Genomic DNA, 25,968 nt, shown 5'->3' on the forward strand with positions numbered 1-25,968 from the left:
ACTTCATGTCATCCCACAGACACCATGTCATCTCACATCATCACAAGGAGGACAAGTGCAGTCCAGTGAGACTGAGGTTGGTGGTGGAGATTGTATTCACATAACTTTTAACGATTTATTTATTTGAAATATAGAGATACAGAGAGATCACATAAATTGTTACACAGTTTATTGTGATAATCATTCTATTTTATTATTTGTTATTGTTCATCCCTTAGTATGCTTAATTTATATGTGAAACTTTGCTACAAGTATGTTAGTGAAAGCAAAAAAGCATGGTGTCTATAGGGTTTGGTACCATCTGTGGTTTTAGGCATCCACTTGGGGTCTTGGAACTTATTTCCCACAAATAAGGAGGGACTACTGTACATTTGAAGGCTTGAGAGTAGCTCATTTAACTCAGTAGTTATCTCATTAAGTCTCTACAACTCTGGGAATTAGGTTGTTAAAAAATAGCCAAGGGCATATAATAATTGGATAGCAGACCCAGGCTTGTCTGACTACAAATCTTCACTCTTTTCTATTCCCCCTGCTGCCTTCCAGGTGGCATGGTGAGTGGCTGGAGGAAGCAGTTGTCTCTGTGCTGCCAGCATTGGCACATGGCTCAGTTTACTCCAACCCAGCACTGCTGTAGTATCTAGAAGTGCAAACACTGATAAAGTATGGTTGCTGCGTTCAAAGCAAATTAGGAGAGACAGGAAGTCTACAGATTGCTTCAATAAAATATGCTCAGGACAGTCAAGGAGATATGAGCAGGATGGATTTGGCATGACCTTTTAGAATCAGGAACTGAGGTCACCGTTGTGGTACAGCAGGTAAAGCTACTGCCTGTGAGGCCGGCATCTCATATGGGCACTGGTTCAAGTCCTGGCTGTTCCACTTCTGATCCACCTCCATACTAATGGCCTGGGAAAGCAGTAGAAGATTGCCCAAGTGCTTGGGCCTCTGCCAGCCACATGGGAGACTAAGAAGAAGCTCCTGACCCCTGCTTTGGCCTGGCTCAACCATGGCCATTGTGGCCACTTGGGGAGTGAACAAGCAGATGGAAGACCTTTCTTTCTGTCTCTGTAACTCTGTCTTTCAAATAAGTTAATCAATCTTTGGGAGAAAAAAAAAAAAAAGATCAGGAAGGCCCTGCCAGTCTTAAAAGTCTTGATAAAATGCATAGGTAAAGCCTATCAACTTCCACTGAAGACTCTTTGATAGTTTAGAAAGAGAGGATGAGGTTTAGCCTTTGCCTGAGGGGAAATATCATGGATATTTAGCATGGAGGAGGCATTGAAAAAGAAGTAGCAAGACCTTGGAGGGAAGTAGTTGAGTAGGCACCTAGGGAAAAAAGTCAGGAAGACCACTGCACTTTGGACATCAGACCCATGCCCAGTGGATTACTGTGGCTTCCCAGAATTCTAAACTTCCTCCAAACATACGTTTAGAGGGCCAGTAAGGCCTCATTACTTCTAATATTTGGTCTTGAGGATTGCTACAAGCCCAAGTAACTTAACAATTGAACCCTGGTTTGTAAATTCTGTGGTCCTAGTTGGATGTGCCTTGTTCACTCTCTGACCAGCACACAGCCTGGCAAAGTAGCCCCTTAGTAAGTATGAATCACCTTCCAACTTCTCCTGAGAGCATTTTTAGTTTATTTTCAAACACATTAATGCTAATACTCAGTTGGTCTTGGCAACCATTTGGGGAGTGAACCAGCAGATGGAAGACCTCTCTGTCTATCTCTCTCCCTGTCTATAACTCTGCCTCTCAAATAAAATATAAATAAATCTTTAAAAAAAAAGATGGTAAATTTTGTCATGTATATGTTAACATTTTATTTGTTTTTATTAAAAAAAAAGATTTCTTTATTTGAAAGGCAGAGTTACAAGAGGTTGAGGGGAGACAGAGAGAAAGAGAGAGTGATCTTCCACGTACCGCTTCACTCCCCAAATGGTCACAAGAGCCACTGCTGGGCCATGCAGAAGCCAGAATCCTGGAACTCTGTCCGGATCTCCCACATGGGTGACAGGGACCCAAGTACTTAGACCATCTTCTGCTGCTTTACCAGGCAAATCAATAGAGAGATGGACCTGAAATGGAGCAGCAAGGACTTGAACTGGCACTCATATGGGATGCCAGTGTCTCAGGCAGCTTAATCTGCTGTGATACAACATAGGCCCCAGCAGAAATTTTAAAAATAGAAATGAATGGCAAACCTCTTTCACTCTACCCCAATAATTAGCATGAACTTTTCTATTTTTCCTATCATTGATGTTCATAGAACAGCACACCATAAAATCAGGAGACCTTCTTATATATGGTTTTGTGATTATATGACTTCCCACTGAGAGAATATGTGGTTCTCTCACTTGGCAAATTAGATGCCCCTTTTTAGTTTAATTTGAGCTCAGATTTTTTTTAAGATTATTTTATTTATTTGAAATACAGAGTTACAGAGAGAAGTAGAGTCAGAGAGAGAGAGGTCTTCCATCAGCTGGTTCACTCCTCAGATGGCCGCAACAGCCAGAGCTGCGCTGATCCGAAGCCAGGAGCCAGGAGCTTCTTTCGGGTCTCCCATGTGAGTGAGGACATCTTCTACTGCTTTCCCAGGCCATAGCAGAGAGCTGGATCAGAAGAAGAGCAGCCAGGACTAGAATTGGTGCCCTTATGGGATGCTGTGCCACAGCGACAGCCCCTTAATTTGAGTTCTGAATCCAGCCCTATTCTAGCAATTCTTGTTCTTTCTTTTCCTAAATTGTAGAAACCACAGCCCATCTCTTCCTCTATAGCTCTAACCCTGATTCCTGCTCCATAAACAACCACCACACACCACATCAACCAAATGTTTACATTGTAGAAAACACTAAGGGGAAGGTGACATCATTGCTATGGTTATTGTGTGAGAACCAGGGGCCTATACATTTTCTCATAAAGTCATCTAATTATTTAACTCAGAGGGCTGATATAGGCAGATTATGGATATTAAAAAACCCACAAGATATCCAAAGGATACATCAAATGCAGAACACCAAAGTCTCCTCACATATTGGTCGGTGTCTGCTCTGACAGGTGGGAAAAGACTTATATTGAGCACTGTGTGTGAGAAGAACCCTTTATTTTGGCATTACCCATCTTGGAGCAAAGCAAAACACAATGACCATTTCTAGGAAATAGTTTTTAGAGTTACATGTCAACAAATATAAACAATTCTTTAACAAGTTGTACATAGAGGCAGCTGCTGAATTAATTTTGCAGCATCCAGAGTTTGTCAACTCCCAGTCCATCACTAACTTTCCTTTCTCATATATCTAGCTGACAATGTTGCCTGACTCTAACATGTAAAGTTCAAATCTAATTGGATTCTTTTCCCAGGCAAATGATTCAATAGTTTTCTAATACAAACTAAATATTCAATTTAAGCCTGAGGGATAGGTCCATGGCCACCCTTCATTCCCCAGTGCTTTCTAAAATACATTATATCCTGGCAAAACTCAACTGACAGATATCCTCTAAAGATCTTCCAGGCTTCTTACTCAGGTCTTTGTGTATTTGTTGTTCTTTGGGCCTGAAACTTTTTCCTTCCATACATTGAAAACCATAGATTTATCTAGCTAGCTAACATTAGCCTATCTCTTGGTAGAAATAAATTTTATTGTAAATGGGTTCCACCAGTAGTACAAGCAGGATAATTTTCCAATTGTGATTGGCTGGTAGAGAAAGGAGAAAATTGAAAACAAACAGATGGAGTCAATGTGTAAGTCAACCTGGAACAGGTGAATTTTGATCTGAAGTCCAAAGGAGATGAGATGTGGGGTTGGACCTGAGGGTAGCAGGAAATCATTGCTCCATAGATGGGTCAGAGTTCCCTAATCAGGTAGAGGGCAGGCATCCACTGAACTCAGAAACAAGTAAGTGCCTATGTACTGCTTTTATTTATTCTCCATAGATGAGGGCAAGGAGCAAAATCCATTCCTTCCCTTCCCCTACCTGTTCCTCCCATCCTGCCAGGTATCATCTTCCATCTCTCCTTCTCTCCACATGCAAGATCCAGCTTCTTTCAGGCTTCCAGTCTAAGCCCCCAAGAACACAGAGAAGAGTTTATTTTGCTAACTTTTCCTTACTTAGTATTTTTTTTTTCCATTTGCTCAACTGAGAGTTGACTATCGATATATTCAAGCACTTTACTAGGCACTGGAGAGAATAGTCAGGAAAGACAAAGGCATTTCGAGTTCCTCAAGGCGACAGGTTAGCTAATATTAACTCTAATGGAATTTAGTTATTTTCATTTGGGTTCCATTCTCCTTTCTTTCCTTCTCCTTCAGAGGCTGACCCCTGTGGAGAACATTCTCTCTTATCCAAATATATTTTTTGTGCTCTGTCTTCAGTTTAGCTTAGGCAATGAAATTGAAACACACCAGAGAAATATTGAGAGTGGAGAAACAGATGGAGCTATTGATTTTTCCTGCTTATTAGCTTCTTTGTCATATTACTGTCTATCTGGTGCTGGTTACATCTCTCTATGGCTACAACTCACTTAAGGTAACCCCAATTCTAAGACTCAAGTTCCTAGAAGGGACTACTATCATACACAGTTGAAGGAACAATGTGGTAATCCAAGTGTTTGGCTTACAAAGGAGGTGGCTCATTTATCCTGAAATACTTAAGAAGGGAGAAAATGGGCAATATTCTAAATTATGGTTGGATTCAAGCAATAAGAAACATTCCATGTCTTGCAGGCAGAAATCTGACTTAAATTTCCATAATAGGAAATAATTTCCTCTGTTTTAGTCTTTCTTGCCACTATAAAAGAATACTCAGGCTGAATAAATTATAAACAAAAAAAGGTTGCCTGGCTCATGGTTCTGGAGGTCTGGAAATCCAAGATTGGGGGCCACATCTGATGCAGATCTTCTTGCTATGCCATAATATGGCAGAAAGGATCACAAGACAAGACAGTACAGGGGCATAGAAGGCTTTTTAACTCTCCTCCTTTACAACTAACCCACTCCCTCAATAATGGCCTTCATCCATCATGAAGATAATGCCCTTTGGCCTAATCACCTCTTAAAGATCCCACTTCCCATTTTTTTGTTTTTAAAGATTTATTTATTTATTTGCAAGTCAAAGATACAGAGACAGAAGGAAAGGCCAGAGAGAGATCTTCCATCCACTGTCTCACCACTCAAGTGGCCACAAGAGCTAATGATTAGCCAGGTCAAAGCCAGGAGCCAGGAACTTTATCTGGGTCTCCCACATGGGTAGAGGGTCATCTTCCTGTGGCTTTCCCAGGTGCATTGGCAGGGAGCTGGATTGGAAGTGGAACAGCCAGTAATCCAACTGGCCCCCATATGGGATGCTGGCATTGAAGGTGGTGGCTTACCTGGCTACACTACAACACCAGTCCCAAGATCCTACTTCTTAATATCATCACCATGGCAATCAAACTTCAACATGACTTTTGGAGAGGTTATTCAAACCACAGCAGTCTCTCACCCAGTTCTCAAATTCAGACTAATTAATAGACCCAAAATGCCTTGTTCAAAATGGTGGTCATATATTTTTGAAGAGAGACCTAAAAATGCTATATCACAGAATACAAGTTAAATTTTCGTCCAAGTCCCCCCTAGAAGAACACATGACCTATAGCTAAATTTGAAAATACCATATGAAAGTTGATATGCCCAGACCTGCCCACAGTTATTAAACATGGACCCTAAATTACCATCAATCAAGTGGCTTAAAACAACACAAATTTCTTATCTAGAGGTCAGAAGTCTAAAATATGTCCTACAGGGTTAAAATCAAGGTGTCACCAGGCTTGGTTCATTTTGGAAGCTCTAGAGGAGAATCTGTTTCTCTTATTTCTCTAGGTCCCAGAAGCTGCCTGTATTCCTCTATGCATTTGTTCTCTGCTCCATAAGGAAAGACTGAAGTCTCAAAGGCCAAGTTGAAGCCCTCAATGCTGTCTCTCCACATAAATATGTAAAGCAAAAAAGAAACAGTTCATCCCTGGGTATATGCAGACATTAACAACTATGCAAAAATTCAAAAGACATAGAGGTGTTGGTTCTCCAGCCCATATTCAATTAATTTGCCTGTTCTGCTTGTGCAAAAGTAAGATGCTTCATGGAGAATAACTAGGACAATTTCAGTGGCTATTTCAGATGTGGTTCTATCTGTCACTATTAACATGCACTTGTTTTCCCTTGAGTTTTATTAATAAGGAGTATCTAAAATAATTTACCTTAACTCGACAAGACAACAATGAATTTTTGCTATCTTATTTCAGACTAACGTCAACTATCTTCTTCTCTGTCACAATGTGGTCTTCCAAGACATTGATCATTTTGATATCTGATAGAATGCCACATTGGTCAATTACTTTCATGATATTACATTAAATGGATTGAATGAACAGTAAGTAACAGATTCCTTACTTCAGTTCCTTGTTTTAGTAAGACAAACTTGGACATAGGTTAGATTATTAAAATCACAGAAAATTTTATGAACATTCAAGAGATAGAGTGTGAAACATCTCAGAATAGCCCTTCTAATGTGAAAGGGTAAGTCAAGGCTAGCTACATTTTTTTTTTTATTTTGGAGACACCATATACTCATACCACAATTAAGTGTACTTCTCCAACCCTTTGCTCAGTAACCTAAATGTCTATGTCAATGGATCCTGGAGCAAGATAGGACTGTGCAACTCTAGGAATAGTGCAAGTTGCCCTGCTATTTGAGTGTTATGACATAGCAGACACAACAGTAGTTAATAAAATTGTCTATAGCATCTAGAGATACATGGCCCAATAGGAGAGTCATGGAGCAGATCCCTAGTATTTCAGAGCAAAGTCATGCTCTCTTCCAAGTTACTGGTTATCTGCTAACATATAATAAATTACCCTGATGTTTTGGGGACCGTCTTGGAGTCTGGCTATAACCACCACAGACTTCACAATCTGAAAAGCAGCAAGTGTCTTGCTCCTTGGCTCAGGTGGAGACTGAAAGCATAATCACGAAGAACAAAGGTATCAGTTTGTGAGGGCTGCTGTAACAAAGTACCAAAACTGGGTGACTTACACAACAGAAATCTGTTGTCTCATAGTTCTGGTGACTACACATCTTAAATTAAGGGTTTAGCAGGACTGGTTCCTCTGAGGGCTGTGAGGGAGGCTTCTGTTCTAAGCCTCTCTCCCCTTGGCCAGAAAATCGCCTCTTCCATCATCTTGCCTTTGTGCATCTTAGTGTGTTCACATTTCCTCCTTTTATAAGAATACTGGTCATATTGATTTAGGGGCCAGACTAATGACCTCATTTTAATTTGATAACCCATATAAAGATGCTCTCTCCAAACAAGGCCATATTCTTCTAGATTAGGACACGAACACATGCTTCTAAGGGGGACAAAATTAAATTTATAATACCAACTTGGAGCCAGCGTTGTGGTGCAGTGGGTAAAGACGATAGGGTGCCTGTGACAGTGGCACGCTATCTGGGTGCAAATTCGTGTCTTGACTTCTCCACTTCTGATCCAGCTCACTGCTAATGGCCTGGGAAAAGCAGAAGAAGGTAGCCACTATTTTGGCCCCTGCCACCCACATGGGAGATCAGAAAGAAATTCCTGGCTCCTAGCTTCATCCTGACCCAGTCCCGGCAGCTATAGATAGAAGATCTCTCTCTGTGTCTCTCCTTCTCTCTCTCTCTCTCTCTTTCTGTAACTCTTTCAAATAAGTGAGTGAATCTTTAAAAAAAATGCAACTTACTTCAAAATCTAGCTAGCCATAATGAATAGGTTTTACTCAATCTAACATATAATAAAATTGGATATGTGCAGGAACATTCTATTATTAAGTAAAAATACTATCTATATTATATGAGATGAGCCCAGATCCACAAGACATGAGAAAATCACAAGTTCAGGGAACTTAAGTGTCCAAGATGCCTTCTCCAACTGCTTCACTGTCTCTCCCTCAATACACACCTATAGCTTCGTGGGAACTTTTCTATAACCAGACAACAAAGGAAGGAGAAGAGTCAGCCTCAGGCAAAACAAGCTGGTATAAGTAAATAAGTGGATGGCTGATGCATCGAAGTCCTTCTCAGAAACGACCTGAATAGGGCAGAAAGAGAAATCTTAATGATGGGCAGAGCTTCGAGCAGTACATCTGCTTTTCCATTTTGTGTGAAAAAAAAAAAAGGTGGTCTGATATAAAATCCACACTGACTCATAAAGGATAGCTAATGTGTTGGCCAGCTGGTTCCTCAAGGACTTAGAAAAACAAAATTGAAAGACTGGGAGGGGAAAGAGGTCAAGGTGAGGGAAGCACATGAAAGAGTCTCTCAGACATGAGAAGATGTTTGTGTCTCATGGCATGCCCTCCAAAGAACAAGAGGACCTGCCCTATGGATGTCAGCAAACCCCCTCCCAGCTTCCCTGGGGCCTGCTGAATGTACAGTGTCGTGGTGCAGGCATGCGACATAAGCACAGGCTCAACCATATGGGCTTCCTTTACCAAAGGCTGATATGGCTACACCCTTACCAAGTGCCCAAACTACCAAGAGCAAAGGACAACACAGACCACTCCTGTGGCACCACTGCCTGTAGCCCTTACTGGAGGACCGGTCTTCAGAGCTTCAGCTCATGGTCCCCAGGAACTCTGCTGACTCACCTTCCTCAGCAGTTGGAAGAGAGAGGAGGGGATGGATTTGAGACATTCTTGTAGAAGCAGAACTGAGGGGAATTTGTGGCAGTCTTAGTCATTTTATGATGCTACAACAGATTACCAAAGACTGGGGAACTTATAAAGAAAAGAAATTTATGTCTTACTATTCTGGAAGCTGGGAATGCCAAGGTCAAGGAGGCTGCATCTGACAAGGGCCTTCATTCTGCGCATGCCCATCTTGGCAGGTGGAAGAAAAAGAGAGCCTGAGTAAGCAAGAAAGCAAGCAGGGAGACAATTCTTATAGTAACTAACCAAGTCCCACAATGATGACATCTAACCATTCCTGAGGGCGGACTCCCCAGGGCTTAATCCCTTCTTAGTAGGGTCTCTTCCCCAAACACAGTTGCACAGGAGGTTAAATTTCCAGCACATGATTTCTAGGGGTACACTTTCAAACTGCAGCTGTGGCTGAGAGAGCACCACAGGAGAGTGGGGAAGAAAAACAATGGTAACTAAAGTTCACAGTTCTTGTGACTAGTGCATGGGGACACTTCTTATGAAGATAGAGATTTTCTGAGAACGATGGCGGGAGGTTGATGAAGAAGATGCAGAGTTCAGTTTGAGCATTTGGAGCTGAGAGTGAGTGAGTGCATTTATGTATCATCAGCAAGGGGAAAGGGGGAAGGGAGAAGTCTAAATTTAGAAGCATGAAGGCTGGAAATTGATCTTATTCATAACCATGTGTCAATGCCCCCACAGCCTCCTGCATTTTTAATCTTTTGCCTGTTACTCCTGACAGAGAGCCTGTTGCTTGCCAGCTGCAGCAAACAAGCTGCAGAAGTCTTCTGGGGGGAGGAGTTCTTATCTTCACTCCAGGAAATAATCATAAAGTGTCACAAAAAGCAAACGTTTACCTGTGTATTTTATACTAAAAGGCCAAGGGCACTCCCGCCACCAGTCTTGTCCCACTTTATTGCCAGCACCAAGAACAGAGTCCTCTACCTTGTAGCCTCTCAAATATTTGTGGATGAATGGAATCAGTGGAAGGACACGGGGATGAAAGAATGAACAATCCTGCAGGGCATAATGGTGGCAGAAGCCTTGTGAGAATTTTCCCCTCCCCAGAACTTTTGGACAAGACTGAAAGAAGTGTGGTTGAGAACATGAACTCTTAACTCGGACTCCACAACTCCCTAGCTGAGTGATTGGTCCAAATTACTTACCCTCTCTGTGCATGCCCTCCTCCCTGTGAAATAAACACAGTGAATGCTCAGAGCAGCAATTGGGGGAAAGTCTGAAGTAAGTGGCAGTGTTATTATTTCTGGCATCTTGACGCGAACCTAAACCTGGGAGACATGCATTCCAAGAGGTGGGCAAATCCTCATCCTCCGCCTCTAAGGGAATAGCACTTTTGTCTCCCTTCTCCTCCCGGACAGCTTGTTTTTTGAAAGTTTTTATTTAATGAATACAAACAAATACAAATTTTCATATGTACAGCTTTTAAGGATATAGTGTTTCTTCCCCCCATTCTCACCCTCCCACCCCCACTCCCATCCCACCTTCTACTCCCTCTCCCATTCTATACTAAGAGATTTCAACTATTTGCACCCACACAGACACACAAAGTATAAAGTACAGTTTGAAGACAAATTTTATTGTTAATTCTCATAGTATAACTCATTAAGGACAGAGGTCCAGCGTGGAATGCAAGTGCACAATTACTCCTGTTGTTGATTTAATAACTGACACTCTTATTTATGATGTCATTGCTCACCGGAGGCTCTTGAAATGAGTTGTCAAGCCTGTGGAAGCCTTTTAAGTCCACAAACTCCGTGGGTTTTTAGACAGGGCCATATGCAAAGCGGAAGTTCTCTCCTCCCTTCAGAGAAAAGTACAGTCTTCTTTGATGTCCCCTTCTTTCCACTGGGGTCTCACTCACAGAGATCCTTCATGCAGAAGAGTTTTTGCTACTTTGTCTTGGCTTTCCATGCCTGAAATGCTCTCATGGTGTTTTCAGTCAGGCCTTAGGGGCTGATTCTGAGCCAGACAGCTTTTGATACCCTAACCCACGCCCTTGTTCACTGGCAAAAGACAGAGGGCCTGGGTCTCAGCTGCAACTTCCCACAGTGAGCTGTGTGTTTCCCAAGCTTCTGGGCTTGGCTTCCCTCGAGTATCCACGAAGGGCTGAGCACCACGTACTCTTCAGCTCAAGTGTAGCTGGCCTCGGGTCTGCGAGTCCATGCTAGGCGCCCGCTCGCCTCCGCCCCCTCGGCGCTCAGCTTCTTCACCTCTCACTCTTCCGCCGGTGCCCTGGGCTCCCCGCACCCTGCGCTCCCCGCACCACCCCGGGGAGGCGCCTCGGTGGAGTTCCCAGGCCGGAATGCCCACGCCCGGAGCGCAACGCACCTTCTCCCGGGCAGCCCGCCGGCGGCGCCTTTAGACCGAGCGCTCTGGGCGCTCGCTCACTAATGTTTAACTCGGAGCCGAAACTTGCGAGAGCTGAGTGACTCCGCGGCCCCTTGCGAGAGCTGAGTGACTCCGCGGCCCGGGAGCAGCGGAGCGGGACGCGCGTCTTGGCGGCTCGCGGTGACTTGTGCACGCGCCCCTGCTCGGAAAGCTCAGTTCTGAGGAGACGCCGACAATGAAGGTGAGTAGAGTGCTTCTCCCTCCCCCAGTCCCAGGTCTAGCTGTGGATGTCCACTGGCCAAACTCTCCCCAAACCGTCCCAAAGCCCGCTGAAGGGGCCCTGGGACTGCCAGTAGGCGGAAGCCCCCGGGGCCACGCTCTGACAGGTGAAAGCACCTCGAAGCGCTCTGGCTGAGTTCCCTGACTCCTGTGGTTTCTGCTAAGACCCACGCTCCACCGAGCCTTGGAAGTCCGGGAGAGCCACCCACAGAACGCACGCCCAGAAGGGTAGGGGTAGAGCAAACAGCAGTTATGTGCTCCGAGGCCACAAGTTTAAGGGAAGTCTGGTGCACCCCCCTCGTGTAACACGCGCCCATCTGCAAATTCTGCTGCCTCCGGAGCAACCAGAGCCCCGACCCTCTCCTGCAAGTTGGGGGGCCGAACGCTTCCCTCTAATTGGACATGATCTGCCCGGCTTGCAGACGCCGTGGAAGGTGCTCCTGGGACTGCTGGGTGCTGCTGCTCTTGTCACCATCGTCACCGTGCCCGTGGTTCTGCTGAACAAAGGCAGTAAGTTTGAAACGCTTGAAAAACATGAGACAGTTGGCTGCCAGTCTTTTCACACTGAGGGGGACAAGGGACTTGCTGGGGGCTTGGACTAGGGCGCCAAAGTGTAGCTGAGAAGGCTTCCCTGGCAGCGGTGGGCTGCTGGATGCACTCTGCAGGGTCTCAAGTGTTTAGGCTGTGAGCCTTACAAACACCACATTCTTTATGTTTTGTTATGTACTACCTGAAACTGAGGGGGAAGTCAAGATCTCTTTTTATTAAGTTTACGTTTAATTTTAAAAGTTTTAAATTTAAATATATATATTTTAAAAAAGTTCATGGTGAGCTTTTCAAAGAAAAAGAAACAAGACAATGTTTAAAGATCCCAAACAAGGCAGTTAGGATGTCTAAAGGGGAGAGAGGGTATGAGAAAGAACACCCCAAAATACAGTTTTTTGAGAATAGACAATGAACAGAGATCCCAGGATATTTTCCTTTTGAGATGAGAAAAAATCATCAACTGGAGGATCCATGTAGGGAAGTAACTATTTGACCAATTTAGGAGGGCTGCAAAGCTAAAACATGATGTTGATGTGCATGATAATATTCAGCGGGGGCTGGAATTTGTGATGTTCCGATGGGTTCTTTCATTTCAAGTCCCCTGCATGTCTTTTTAGTTTGCCTGAATGTTCAGTTAATTCTGTTCTTTAATATATGACTCTCAGATCATGGAAGGTTCACTATTGGGTATAAGTAAGTGAGAATAGCTACTTCGGGTTTCCTCTGGTCCTGTTTTCCTTTTCAACACTTTCATTTCAGTATTACTTGTTTCTAAGTTAGTCAGCTAACTGAAGCATTCTCTTTGGATAGTTTAGGCAGTTAGGAAATGTATAGTCAGTGCTTTCATACCCAGGGAGTCTTATCCAGATTTGAAGGTGGCAGTTCAGAATTACTTGGCAGAATTATCAAAAATGCTTGCCCTGCAATTACGGGACCAAGACAGAGGTGCCAAAGGTTAAGCAACAGAGCCAGTTGATCTGTTGTAATTACATTAGTTACTTCCATTCTAGACTATCAAATGACATATGTCAGGTCCGTTTATGTTTGACTTTTATGAACTGTTAATTGGTAACTATTTTCATCAAGTGATACTTTGTATACTCAAAGTGTGCTCTGTCGATATCATCAATATTTATAGGACTCACATTATGTTCCTCGAGTCTTGCTAGCTGCTATGACTACAAAGATAATGTTTTATAAATAATGAAGGTCCCTGGCCTCAAGAGGTTTACAGTCTAGTAGGGATATGCAAACAAACATATCTGCTGAAAAGTAGTGTGGATAGCCTGTCTCCAGTGCATCTCTTCAGCATCTCTGGAAGGAGTGATAAAACTGTAATCACCAGGACTTCTCTTCATAAAAGTTAGGGGAATATTGGTCTTTGAAAAGCCACTTGAGATGGGCGGTAAAACAGTGTAGAGAACTGGAATGTACAGCTGACTTGTATGGGGCTTGCTTGAGTTCACTACGTGGATTCTGTTTTGCTGGACAGAGTATACAGACAGGAGAGCATGCCTGGCCATTTCTCCTAAATAGTGCCTAATCTCTTCTCACAATGAAATGTGAACAGATTTCAAGAATGTTCATAAGAGACTCAGGTGTCTCCATCTAGCTACTTTCAGGATTCAAGAAGATAATCTAGAAAGGCTTGAACAATCTGCCCTGAGGGTTAGAAAAGCTCTCCTGGAAAAGCCAGGAGGACTTCTCAGGTAACTTCTGAGAGGAAGCTTGAATAGTTACCATCAGTTTCTGGAGATAAGGTTTTCCGGAAAATGCGAATGCCCTGTGTGACAACACAGAGACTGAAGATTACATCCTCCACTCTGGGATTCTGAAAAGACCTGGGGCCAGAGGGAAGGGTGGGCAGCAGGAACAGGAGTTTGGAATCTGTGCCACACAGAACTATTGCAGACTTCTGAGTGTGCCTAAACTCTTGGGCATGAAAGGAAGAGCTAGGTTGAAGTGGCGAAGACTGGATGGGGAAACAAGGGAAATGGCCCAGGGTCACTTATGATGCAAATCAGAATTTGGAAACTTTGGAAACATGTATGATTGGATTTCCATAACTTCTAAAACATTGGGTGGTGAGTGGAAGGGTTACTGAGGACGTGTCTTGGGCACCTGTGTGGAGATGTGGTTTCATGGTAGCTTTATTTACTCTTATCACTCTAGTTATTTCTCTTCTTATATTCTTAATTTGCATGTCTGTATATCATCGACTTTTGTCGCCTCCCTTACCATAAGGTACAAAGATGAAAGTTCAGGAATGCGGAATTTTCACTGAATCAGCAATATCATTCCTGGAATGTTCTTAAAAAGAATACCAAATCATTCCCCAAGAAGATACCTCCACATTATCAACAGGAAAGAAGAAAGGAAGGGAGGAAATATAAAAGAAGGGTTAAAGGGTAAGGAGAGGAGAGCAGAGAAAGGCAAGGCAAGAGGCAAGGGAAGAGAAGGGTAAAAGGGAGGTTTGATAGAAAAACAAAACAAAGACTTGAATTATGCAGAAAGCGAAGAACTAAACAGCCAAAAGGAAGGAGGAAGAAATCAGAAAATCCAAGTTTATCCCCTGAGAGACTGGTTGGTTTAAGAGAAGGTCAAGTGTTTCCATGTGGAAATCTGACTTTAGTGGAACTATACACACCGAGACAGAGGTGGAAATCTTCATGGCTTAGTGGTACTGAAACCTTCTCACTCAATATTCATGATTCCTTTATTTCCTCTTTTATGTCACACTATATGTTGAGATCTTAAATATTTTATTATATGTCAAATAGTTGATTACAGAGTTTTATTATGAGATAGATATATATCTTGTTTTCCTTTGTTCTTTTTATTGCCTTGGCAGTAAGTTTCCTCGATACCCTCTTTCTGTTCCTAAGAAATTGGACTGCTCATTCTTCCACCAGTAATGAAAGAAACCCAAATGTGAAGGAGACAGGAATAATCAGGGAAAGAAAAGATAACATCAATGAAGTTTGCCTGTGGAAGACTAGACTGTCTTCCCAGTTTAAAAGCACAGAAACAAGGCTGAATGGGAGCTTTGTATATTTCAGAGGACAGTTTCTAAACAGTGTGCTCTGTCAAAGCTCTAGCTGATTCCAGTCAGCTCAGCTAACTGTTGTCAACCTTTGTGGAGTGCTCATGAGCTCAGAGACTGTTCTTTTTCAGGACAGTTACTTTGACATTTGGTTTCCTAGTCATAGCATGTGCTTTAACTTTCTCTGTTTTAGAGATCTTTGCCTGTCTACTCAAAAGGAATCAGAAAGAGATCACTTAAAGCAACTGATTGGAGCTAGCTCAGTGTACTTCAAATTTTATGACTTAAGAAAGTGCTGAGGCCTACAGGGAATGTGCTTGTAAATAATATGCAGGTGCAGCTTGCTTGTGGCAGACAAAGCATGCAAGGATGTAATAGCCAATGTGTATTCACTAGGTGCCAGGTGTTGGGCTGAGGGATTTTAATATATTTCTTATTTAATCCTTAAAGCAATTCTGTAAGAGTGGTACTACTATCATCTTCATTTGTATGGCAGATTTGCAGAAACTTTGAGATGGTGCTTTAGTTGTCTGATATTGCTTAATGCATTATTTCATAGTTTCTGTGGGTCAGAAATTTTGGACTGGCTTAGCTGATTGTTCTGGCTAGGGATTTCTATGAGGTTGCAGTCAAGGCATCACCTGAAAGCTTGGCTGGACCTGGAGGGAACTTGTTCGAAGTTCCACAGGATGGAGATTCACACTTAGGCAGTGTGACTCTGGATTTGATTCTCAGTGCTATATGATTCCCTATCATTCTGTTAGCTTGTGATCAAGTACAAAATCAACTTGGTCATATTAGCACAATTGTTATAACTGCTCATTTTCATAGCTGTATTATAGTTTCATGATGACTAATCCCTGTGTGCTAAGTGTTCTGAGTAGGGAGCCTATAGCTGATGCCTCCAGGCCCATAGGAAGATGTGTAAAGACACCAAATTTCCTTCAGGATTGACATTCCATGCCTTTCAAATGGTCTTATTAACTATTATAAGCAGGAATACTAAGACCAGACTTACTTAGTTGCATTAAATTGCACCTGCTTCTTTTCTGATGCAAATTATATGATTTCATTTGATCATCACACAATAATAGATGTCTGGGAGTTATATTAATACCTTGACTTGTTACACTTGAATAAACCAAGGCACAGAAAAGTTTAGAAGCTTGCAAGTAGTACTGGATCTTGGGAATCCCAATCTTTGACCTCTGGCCTTCCCTGAGCCTTCTGGTTCCCATAAATGACTGGTTTAGAGAAATGCATTGATAGTAATTTTCTGAGTTAATGTTCAGTCACAGCTTTATGGCTGGATGCTGACTCTCTCATTACTGTTGTAAATCAATGTCTTGTAAATATTTTTACCTTTAGTCTTCACAACTCCTTTATGGCTTCCCAAAGAGGGTGTGTCTTTCAATTTGAGAGTAAGCTAAAACCACAAAATACAAAACTGAGGAGTTTAGTATTTTATTCTTTTCCAACTATTGTATTTTCAGGTTTATATTGCACTTCTGAAGTATATCTTCCTACGAAGTTCTTAAAAACTGAAATATAAACCATTGGCTTTCTCTAACTGTACATTTTAATGTGCACATTTCTTCATTATTTAATACACTGGGTAAACAAGTAGATCCATGAGCTTAGGTCACATAATTCAGCATCTAAAGCCCAAGGAAAGGAGATAATTTAAGGCAGAGCCAAAGCCATTAGGAATATTTGTCCCTGACGTTCTGAAAGCCATGGTGGCTCAGAATGTATCACTGAGGAATAGGGAGTAGGAGCGGCCGCCTATGCAGTGAGTATTATCATCTACCCCTTCTGACTTAACATTGAATCCCCAAAAACTGAGTAAGGTGGTTCCTGTAGCCCCAGTGTCATCTCTGGGGGCTGGGGCCATCTTTTCTGATTTCCCTCAGTTGTTTAAAGGGCTTCTCTGAACAACCTCAGGCCATGAATTTCATGTATGACTTATTTCTCAGTGATATTAATTCATTTTTTTAATTCCAGCCAGGAAACTCTTTTTTATTATTTTTTTTACAGGCAGAGTGGACAGTGAGAGAGAGAGAGACAGAGAGGAAGGTCTTCTTTTGCCGTTGGTTCACCCTCCAATGGCCGCCGCGGCCGGCGCACCACGCTGATCTGATGGCAGGAGCCAGGTACTTCTCCTGGTCTCCCATGGGGTGCAGTATGAGATTTAAAACTTCTTCAGGGCCAAGATCCTTTAGTGGCCAGAGGCAGTATTTGTCATTTCAACAATATTTTTTTTAAACACATATTGCACATCAGGTGTTCCTATAGGTGTGGAGGAGGCTGCTCTCTGGACTTTCATAGTGCATGGGGCAGGTAGATTGTAGGCAACTGCAGAATTAATCTCTTGCAGTAAAAATCAGCATAATAAAAGCAAAGTGGGATGGAGAGAACTAGAGGACATAGAAAGGAGGTTCTCTCTAATTGCAAGTATGACTTTGAGTCACTGGAGCATTTAAGCGTAAGTGCAGCATGATCATATTTCAAAAAACATGTCTGATTCCTGTGTCGTTAATGGCTGGGGTTGAGGGGTGGTTTGTTTAGATGAATGATAATGGTATCTTGTACAAGGGTGGTACCACTGAAGATGATTTTTTATAAGTGGAATGTGTTTTGGAGGTAAGACAGTGTACAGGAATGTGGAGAGTGGGGGAAGAAGAGAGAAAGATGATTTCTTGAACAGCTGACTGCATAGTAGAAGTGGAGAATTTTCTCTTGCCTCTAATGGCTATTTCCTTCCCACAAGAGCTAATCTGAGAGGTTTCTCCAGACCAAGTCCTTTGTCCTGCTGTATCAGCCTTCTCCTTAGAAAGCAGAATCCTTCTACGTCATATTCAGCTAGCACTGGCTTTCTCTAATTTGGCAAGTATTTATTGAGCATTTCTGTATGCAGCCACTTTGTTGGTCCCTAGGGATATAACTATGATAGTTATGGCCCTTGACTTCAAATAATTCACATTGTTAAAGAAAACAGAAACATTCACTTGTTCATGCAGTGAAGGACCTGATTACCAATTATCTTGGGAAGGGCCTGAAATTCTTCCAACTCTTAGCTCACCTTCCTCAAACTGTGGTCTGTTTTCTAGGCATCCCCAGCTTATCCTATGATGCTTGAAGGTGGCTGCTGCAGCTCAGCACATCACAAGCACGTCGCTTGCCCATGCAGGGCACAAGACTCGGTTGTTCATTCATGGTCTGTTATATCAGAGAGTAAAACCTTTTCCAGAATTCCCCCAACCTGGGACATGCTCTCCCTCAGGTACTATTGGCTAAATTTGTGGCACTTCACCATTTCTGAACTAATCACTGGCAAGAGGTTGTCCTGGTTGAGCTACTCTAATCAAGATTCACCTTTTGGGACAGAAGGGGAATTCCTTCCTTAGTGCTTGGAAGGGGAGGGGTAAACACTAGAATTGGGAATTCTAAAAGAAACAATGGAAGTGGGAGACTCTACGAGATCTATAAAGCATTTTGTTATTGCTATCTTTTTATTCCATTACAGAGATTCTATTTGCTAATAAAATAGGACAGTCATCAAGTCAGCTGCGATCTCCAAAGAATAAAATACTATAATCCTCACCTTCCTTTCCTCTCTCTTTCCTAACCACCAGGGTTTATTGCAAAGCAGTGTGATCGAGGGCAACTTTTTGATGGCAAAGGCATTTTTGCCCCCATAATTTGTTTTCTTTGGGGATCCAATATTATCAAGAAGAGTGAAGAATTGCATTTGCAGTATTTGGCATTAGTTAAAATAAAAATCTGAGATAATGGAGAGGGTGGAAACATCTAGGGGATTACTCTCTATTTTCTCATGAAAACTACACACAAAGTATCACATTATTAATTCATAATAAGAAAAAGTGGCAAAGGAGTCAGAATAAAATGGAAGACATTGAAAAACAGACATTGGGAGCCAATGTAGTACAGTTGGTTAGGTTGCTGGTAAGCTGCTGCTTAAAGCACCGACATCCCATATCAGTGTGCCAGTTCAAGCCCAGGCTGTGCTTCTTCTGATCCAGTTCCATGCTAATGCACGTGGGAAGGCAGTGGAAGGAGGCACAAGTGCTTGGGCACCTGTCACCCATATGGGAGATCAGTTGGAGTTGCTGTCTCCTGGTTTAGGCCTGGTCCCAACCTAGCTGTTGTGGCCATCTGGGAGCAAACCAGTGGATGGAACATCTCTCTCTCTGCTATTGTCTTTCAAATAATTAAGCAAATCTTTTTAAAAATAAAAGAATGGTAAAAATTAGAGCTGCTTTCATGTCAAGAGCCTCAGGTGATCACTGATGTCATACATAAGAGTGTTAATCACTGAGAATTAACTGAAAACTTGTTCTCAAACAGTTGTGTGTCTGTGTGCAAATGTTGAACTCTTTACTTAGTATAGAGTTGGTCTTCTGTGTATAAAGTTTATTGAACAGGAATTTTAATGGAGAATGGAACTGGAAATGGGAGAGGGAGGAGGAGGTGGGATGGGAGTGGGGATGGGAGGGCAAGTATGGTGGGAAGAATCACTATATTCCTAAAATTGTACTTATGAAATTTGTACCCATTAAATAAAAAGTTTCTTTGGGTAAAAAAATTAGAGCCACAAAATTATCACAGGAATTTAAGACCTGAAGTAATTAATGATCATTAAAATATTAATAAGGAAATCAAATAAGTAAAAGCAAACAAAATAACCTCATAATACCTTGAAGATATAAGTTAATTTGACATGGACAAAAAGAGTCTAGTTGGTGACTCAAATCATTTTTGTAAAATTACTGGTGAAGAAAAATTAATATGCATAGTAGTGATTTCATTACAATCTAAATGATTTGACTACATTAAAAGGAAAATCCAGAACCCACCATCAAATGGCCCTAATTTATTTCCCCTCGCTGCACTCTTACCCACTCTCCTGGTAGACTATTCCATAGTCTAGTATAGATATATAGTATAGTGTAGATAGTATTTCATGAATACTATCTCTTCAAGCCTCCAACACCCCTCACCATACTCATTCTCAACTAAGGAGCCCACTTAATTTAATGAGGAAATAAAGCCATTAGAAGACAACCCCTTCAATTCCTAACAGCCCGTCTATACAAGTACCTCTCTCTGAGGACATCAGATAAGCTGTCTGGCTCCTAACTAGAATCAGGCTGTCTATTGTGCACTGCATCCTATTTTCTTTGTTTACCTAAAGACAAGGCTGCAGCTATTCCCCACTGAATGACATCCTCAGTTTTTCCATATCTGTTAGATCATAAACACACTATAACCTCTCCTTCAATAAAGAAGAAAGAATAAAAGAAAACCTCTTTGTTTACCCCACATCCCTATCAATGAGTCAATCCCTGTTTCTGTTGTATTTACTACAAAGCTGCTCTAAGTCAGGGTGGGTATTAGGGTGCAGTGGGTGCCACTGCCTGGGATACCCACATCTCATATCAGAGTGTTTGTTCAACTCCCAGCTTTGCTTCCCATCCTGCTTCCTGATAGCAAAAGATGGCTCAAGTACAATGGGTCCCTGCCACCCACATGGGAGACCTGGATGGAGTTCTTGGCTCCTGCCTTCAGTCTGGCCCAGTCCAGGATATTGTGCTCTCGCATGCATTTATGGAGTGAGCCAGCAGATGTGAGATCTCTCTTTCTCTCTCTCTCCCTCCCTCCCTCTCTCTCTTCCCCACCTTTTTCTCACTCTCACTCTTTACTCCTCTCTTTCTGTCCACCCTCTCTATCCCTCTGCAGTCCTTCTCTTGTAAATCCACTGGAATAACGGCTAGTCCATTATACCACTAAAACTGCTGCTTTTTTCAAAGTCCTAATTGTCCTTCATGTTGCCAAATACCAAGCTCAGTTTTCACTCTTGCATCACATGACTTGAATCAGTTGTCCTCCACTGCCACTTTGGGTCACTACTCTCCTGCTCTTCCTTGTAGCTCACTGTGTGCTCCTTCCCAATCTCCTCTGACTTCTAGCCTTAGTTTACTCCAGGGCTGTATCCTCCTCCCTCTTTACAGTGGATGACAACATTTGCTCCCTTGACCTTAACTACTGTCTATAACGTGACAACACTCACATTTTCCTCCAGTCTAGACCTCTTTCCTAATCTCTAGATGCATATATCCAACTGGATCCTGAGCATCTCTATTTGGATGTGATAGTGGCATCTTACATTGACATCTCTCAAAACTCTTCATTCCCCCATAACATTCCTTCTTTAGTACATCCTGGGATTTGCAAATAGCAACTCCAGGGTTTGTAGCTGCAGAGGTTAATGTCCTTATCTGTCTTTCCTTCACAAGTAACATTCAATTGACCAGCAATTCTACAATCTCTATCTTCAAATTCTTTCAGAATTTGACCTACCTAACCACCTCTACTGCCACTGCCCTGGTTCATGACACCATTACCTCTCACCTAAAATTGTGCAAAAATCTCCATTTCTTTTCCTGCCTCCCTATGGCATAATCTCAACACAACAGGAAAGGTGATTGTGGCAGATAGAATTCTAAAATGACCTCAAGATTTCCTCCCCTTCCCTCCCATGTTTCAGTCTCTGAGACTGTGACTATGATCGATTTTCTGTCTGTGGTTAGGTGGTGTTATGTGGCACAGTTGCCGCTAAGAAAGGGAGATAACCTCCATGGGCCTGACTGAATCACATGAGCAGAGTTCCTCTGGCTGGTCTCAGAACAGACCTGCGAAGGAATCCTCATGCTGCTGCTGTTGACTTGGAACATAGATAAGCCATGCAGCAAGGAGTGTGGCCCGTGTCTGGGAGGTGAGAGCAGCCCCCAGCTCATAATCAGCAAGTAAATGGGAACTGCTTCCTCATGACCTCAAGAAACTGAGTTCTGCCAAAAACCTGTGTGAGCCTGGAAGCAGACTTCTCCCCAGAGCCTCCAGCTGACAGCCTAGTCTGTCCAAAGCCTTCATTTTAGCATTACGTTACCCTTAACCGAGAACCCAGCTGGATGACAGACCTACAGAACCCTGAGCTAATACATGGGTGCTGCAATAACACACTAAGTTTGTGACAATTGTTAGAAACATTAGAAAAGTAATACAGTGATATATGAACCTGAGCTAAATCAATTCTTCCTCTGTCTACCACTGTTCACTGACTTCTATCTTTCAGAGAAAAACCAGGGCTCTCACACTGGCTTATGAGACCTGGAGATCTAAGCCCATCACATGTCCAAGTTCCTTTCCTACTCTCTTTCTCCCCCTTGACATCCATCCTGTCCCAGATGCTTTGTGCCTGCTGCTCTTTCTACTGGGAGTACTCTTCCTGGCATGTTCCATTGCTCACTCCCTTACCTCTTTCAGGTTTCTGCCCAGTGGGGACTTTCTCATCCATTCTGGTGAAAACAGCAACCTCCCAACCCTGACATTCCTCTTCCTTTCCCTGCTTTGTTTTCCTTGTGGCACTTGTTACTACCAAACGTGGCATTACTTATCTATGCTTGTTCATAACATCTCCCATCATTAGAATATAAGCATCATGAACATAGGAATATTTCATGTTTTGTTCACTGTTGTGATGTAGTGCCTAGAACATTGAATAAGCCGGCGCCGTGGCTCAATAGGCTAATCCTCCACCTTGCGGCGCCGGCACACCGGGTTCTAGTCCCGGTTGGGGCGCCGGATTCTGTCCCGGTTGCCCCTCTTCCAGGCCAGCTCTCTGCTATGGCCAGGGAGTGCAGTGGAGGATGGCCCAGGTGCTTGGGCCCTGCACCCCATGGGAGACCAGGAAAAGCACCTGGCTCCTGGCTCCTGCCAGGATCAGCGCGGTGCGCCGGCTGCAGCGGCGGCCATTGGAGGGTGAACCAGCGGCAAAGGAAGACCTTTCTCTCTCTGTCTCTCTCTCTCACTGTCCACTCTGCCTGTCAAAAAAAAAAAAAAAAAAAAAAAAAAAAAAAAAAAAAAAAAAGAACATTGAATAACAGAGTGGGTGCCAAATAAATATTTGGGAAATTAAAGAAATTATCTTGGAGGCTGGCACCGTGGCTCACTTGACTAATCCTCTGCCTGTGGCGCCAGCCCCCTGGGTCCCAGTTGGGGCACCAGATTCTGTCCCGGTAGCTCCTCTTCCAGTCCAGCTCTCTGCTGTGGCCTGGGAATGCAGTGGAGGATGGCCCAAGTGCTTGGGCCCTGCACCTAAGAAGCACCTGGCTCCTGGCTTCAGATCGGCGCAGCATGCCGGCCGTAGCGGCCATTTTAGGGGTGAATCAACGGAAGGAAGACCTTTCTGTCTCACTGTCTAACTCTGCCTGTCAAAAAAAAAATTATCTTGGAGCTCATGCTAGAGAATTATTTTTGATGAATATTTTTATATGTCACTGAAATTCTCATTAAATTGTGTATATCCACAAGCATGTAGTCTAATCATCCAATACTACATCATGTATATCTTCTATTCATAGAATCAGTGCTAGAAGCTATCTGATAACGATACATGACATTCATGACCATACATATTTATAGTATGGCTAAGAAAACACCTCAGATTAAGTGTTTAAATAGAAAAAAAAAAACAATTAAGGAAGATGAGGAAGAAATAAGAATGGATTAGTTAAGGGACTATTCGAGAAGGATGAGGAGGGATGATGAGAAAATAATGGCCACAAATGAAGATTATTTATTTGAGAAATTTGTCAATAAGCTCTGGTAGAGAAATAAAGAGACGGCTGGAGGAGGCAGCAGAGTCTGGCAAGTGTGTAAGATGGTGCTCCTTCTGTGTGCTCACAGACAAGGCAGATGTAAGCAATGGAGAGACTGGAGATGTGTGAGAGGAAAAGATGGGGTGGAAATGATGTTCCTTGGGAATCAGAAGACAAGGATCTAAGGTGTGGGATCTGTCAGGCACCACCTTTCCCTCTCTGAGTCCTAAGGAAAGGGTTAAAGAAAGGCAGGAGGCACAGAAATCAGAGAAATGATGCGTGTAGTAGAAATTAAGCCCTTTATGGTGGCTTCAGCTGTAAAAAGAAATCCTGGAAATTTTTATTGGGTAACTTTATATTCTTTTCAAAATGTTTCTCTGAGTTATTCAGCATTGTGTAATGTTTAAAATCCAACAAGAGGACCAGCGCTGTGGTGTAGCAGGTTAAGCCACTGTCTGCAGCACCAGCATCCTATGTGGGTGTCGGTTCAAGTCCCTGCTGCTCCATTTCTGATCCGGCTCCCTGCTAATGCGCCTGGGAAAGTAGCAGAAGATGACCCAAGTCCTTGGGCCCAGTGGCACTCACATGGGACACTTGGAAGAAGCTCCTGGTTCCTGGCTTCGGCCTGGCCCAGCCCTGATACTTAAGACCATTTAGGGAGGGAACCAGTGGATGGAAGATCTCCCCTGTCTCCTCTGTCTATCATACTACTGTACCTCTTTCAAATGAAATACATAAATCTTAAAAAAATCCAAGAAAGGTGGGGTGGAGGAAGGGAAAATAAAGAAAGAAAAGAAGCCTGTACTGAAATTTATATGACTACATATTTAAGGAAAAGATGATGAAAGCTGTTGGCTTCAGCATGGGAGAAAGAATGAGGTGGCACAGATTCCTTTCCAGGAAGCCTCAGAGTTGTCCCTAACACAATCCAAAGGGAACAGACTGAGGTTTGTAGAGAGATGGGACACCTTTCTGACCTAAAAGCACTAGAACTGACCCAAATCCACATAATGCTACTGGCCTGCCTATTTAAGTTAGCTGCAATCATTGAATTAACACTTCTATAAGCACCAATGCATCTCTACTAAGTCACAAAGAGTGACAGTGTGATATTTACCAAGAGTCATCACTCTTCCACATATTTTTTCACTTATATATTCATTTATTTAACAAAGATTAAATATTCTTTTCAGCTTTTGACTAGGGGCCCAGCATTGTGGCTCAGTGGGTTAAGGTACCACTTGTGACACTGGCATCCCATGAGTGCCAGTTTAAGTTGCAGCTGCTCAACTTCCAATCCAGCTTCCTGCCATTGTGCCTGGGAAGGCAGCAGAAAATGGCCCAGGCTCTTCCACCCATGAGGGAGACCAGTATGGAGAGCCTGGTTCCTGGCTTCAGACTGGCACATACTTGGCTGTTGTGGGCATTTGGGGAGTGAAGCAGCAGATTAAAGTTCTTTCTGTCTCTGTCTCTCTGTTGCTTTCATTTTAAATAAATATGTAAATATTTTTTAAAAGAAAAGTTTTTAAAAAAATAAATAAAATTTTTGATTACTATGTAGTACTTAAACATTTTCATGGGGTACAGTATGGTATTTCAACATATATATATACAGTGTAAACTGCTCGAATAAGGTAATTAACATTTTCATTTCCTTATTTTTCTTTGTGGTTACAGCCCATCTGCTCCTACCTTCCAGGTCTGGTACAGAATATAATACATTATTGCGAACTGTAGTTGTTGGACAACTGTCGCTCCCCCTCTCGCGGAGGAACGACACTAGACCCTGCTCTGTTCTTTTGTCTGCTCGGCCCTTCCCAGGTTTGCTGCCGTTCCCTCACTCGCGGAGGAATGACACCGTCCCGGGTTAGCTGCCGGCCCCTCCACCTCTGTGGAGGGGCAGCACCCCCCGCTGCTTTCCTCGCTTCCGCGAAGGAGCGGCACACAGCCGGCCGGCTCCCTGGGGGCTGCTCAGATGTTCCTCAGGTGTTCCCGGTGCATGTTGTCTCTCTCCTCCTTTATAGTCCTCTTCCACCAATCCCAACTCTGCTACCCACACGCCGAGTACGCTGCTCTCCTCCAATCAGGAGCAGGATCAGCTCCTGCAGCTTATCAGTCAAACTGATAAGGCAGCTGCGTAGAGGTTGTTTGCTCCCTCTCAGCGCCATATTGTGGGAGAGCAGATGCATAGAATAAGTCTTAATTCCAGTAACTTAGTCTAGTCTCAGTTGCTCCCCACAGACAACCAGTACCAAAACACAGTTAGACAAAAGTAATAGATGCTGATGTTCCACAGCACAGGGAGGTACCCAGAGCCAAAGATGCAAAGAGGTTTAGAAGAGAGGTTGTAACCACAGCCTTGGAG

At 43.0% G+C, this 25,968-nt stretch overlaps 1 protein-coding gene across 2 annotated transcripts in view; it reads left to right on the plus strand.

Moving 5' to 3' along the window:
* Positions 1-9,935: 9,935 nt before the first annotated feature.
* The window catches only part of DPP4 (dipeptidyl peptidase 4), an 88,254-nt gene continuing 72,221 nt past the window's right edge, over positions 9,936-25,968 (plus strand). The window contains exons 1-2 of one of the 2 annotated variants that reach the window (XM_008258668.5): positions 9,936-11,298; positions 11,759-11,846. In XM_008258668.5, the coding sequence (XP_008256890.1) occupies positions 11,293-11,298; positions 11,759-11,846 (94 nt within the window). In that variant the 5' untranslated portion in view covers positions 9,936-11,292. The remainder of the gene's footprint in view (positions 11,299-11,758; positions 11,847-25,968) is intronic. The other variant, XM_017342895.4, reaches the window with a different exon arrangement.

The sequence above is a fragment of the Oryctolagus cuniculus genome, chromosome 3, assembly GCF_051225735.1.
Source record: "Oryctolagus cuniculus isolate XC-2025 breed Fujian yellow rabbit chromosome 3, ASM5122573v1, whole genome shotgun sequence".
NCBI lineage: Eukaryota > Metazoa > Chordata > Mammalia > Lagomorpha > Leporidae > Oryctolagus > Oryctolagus cuniculus.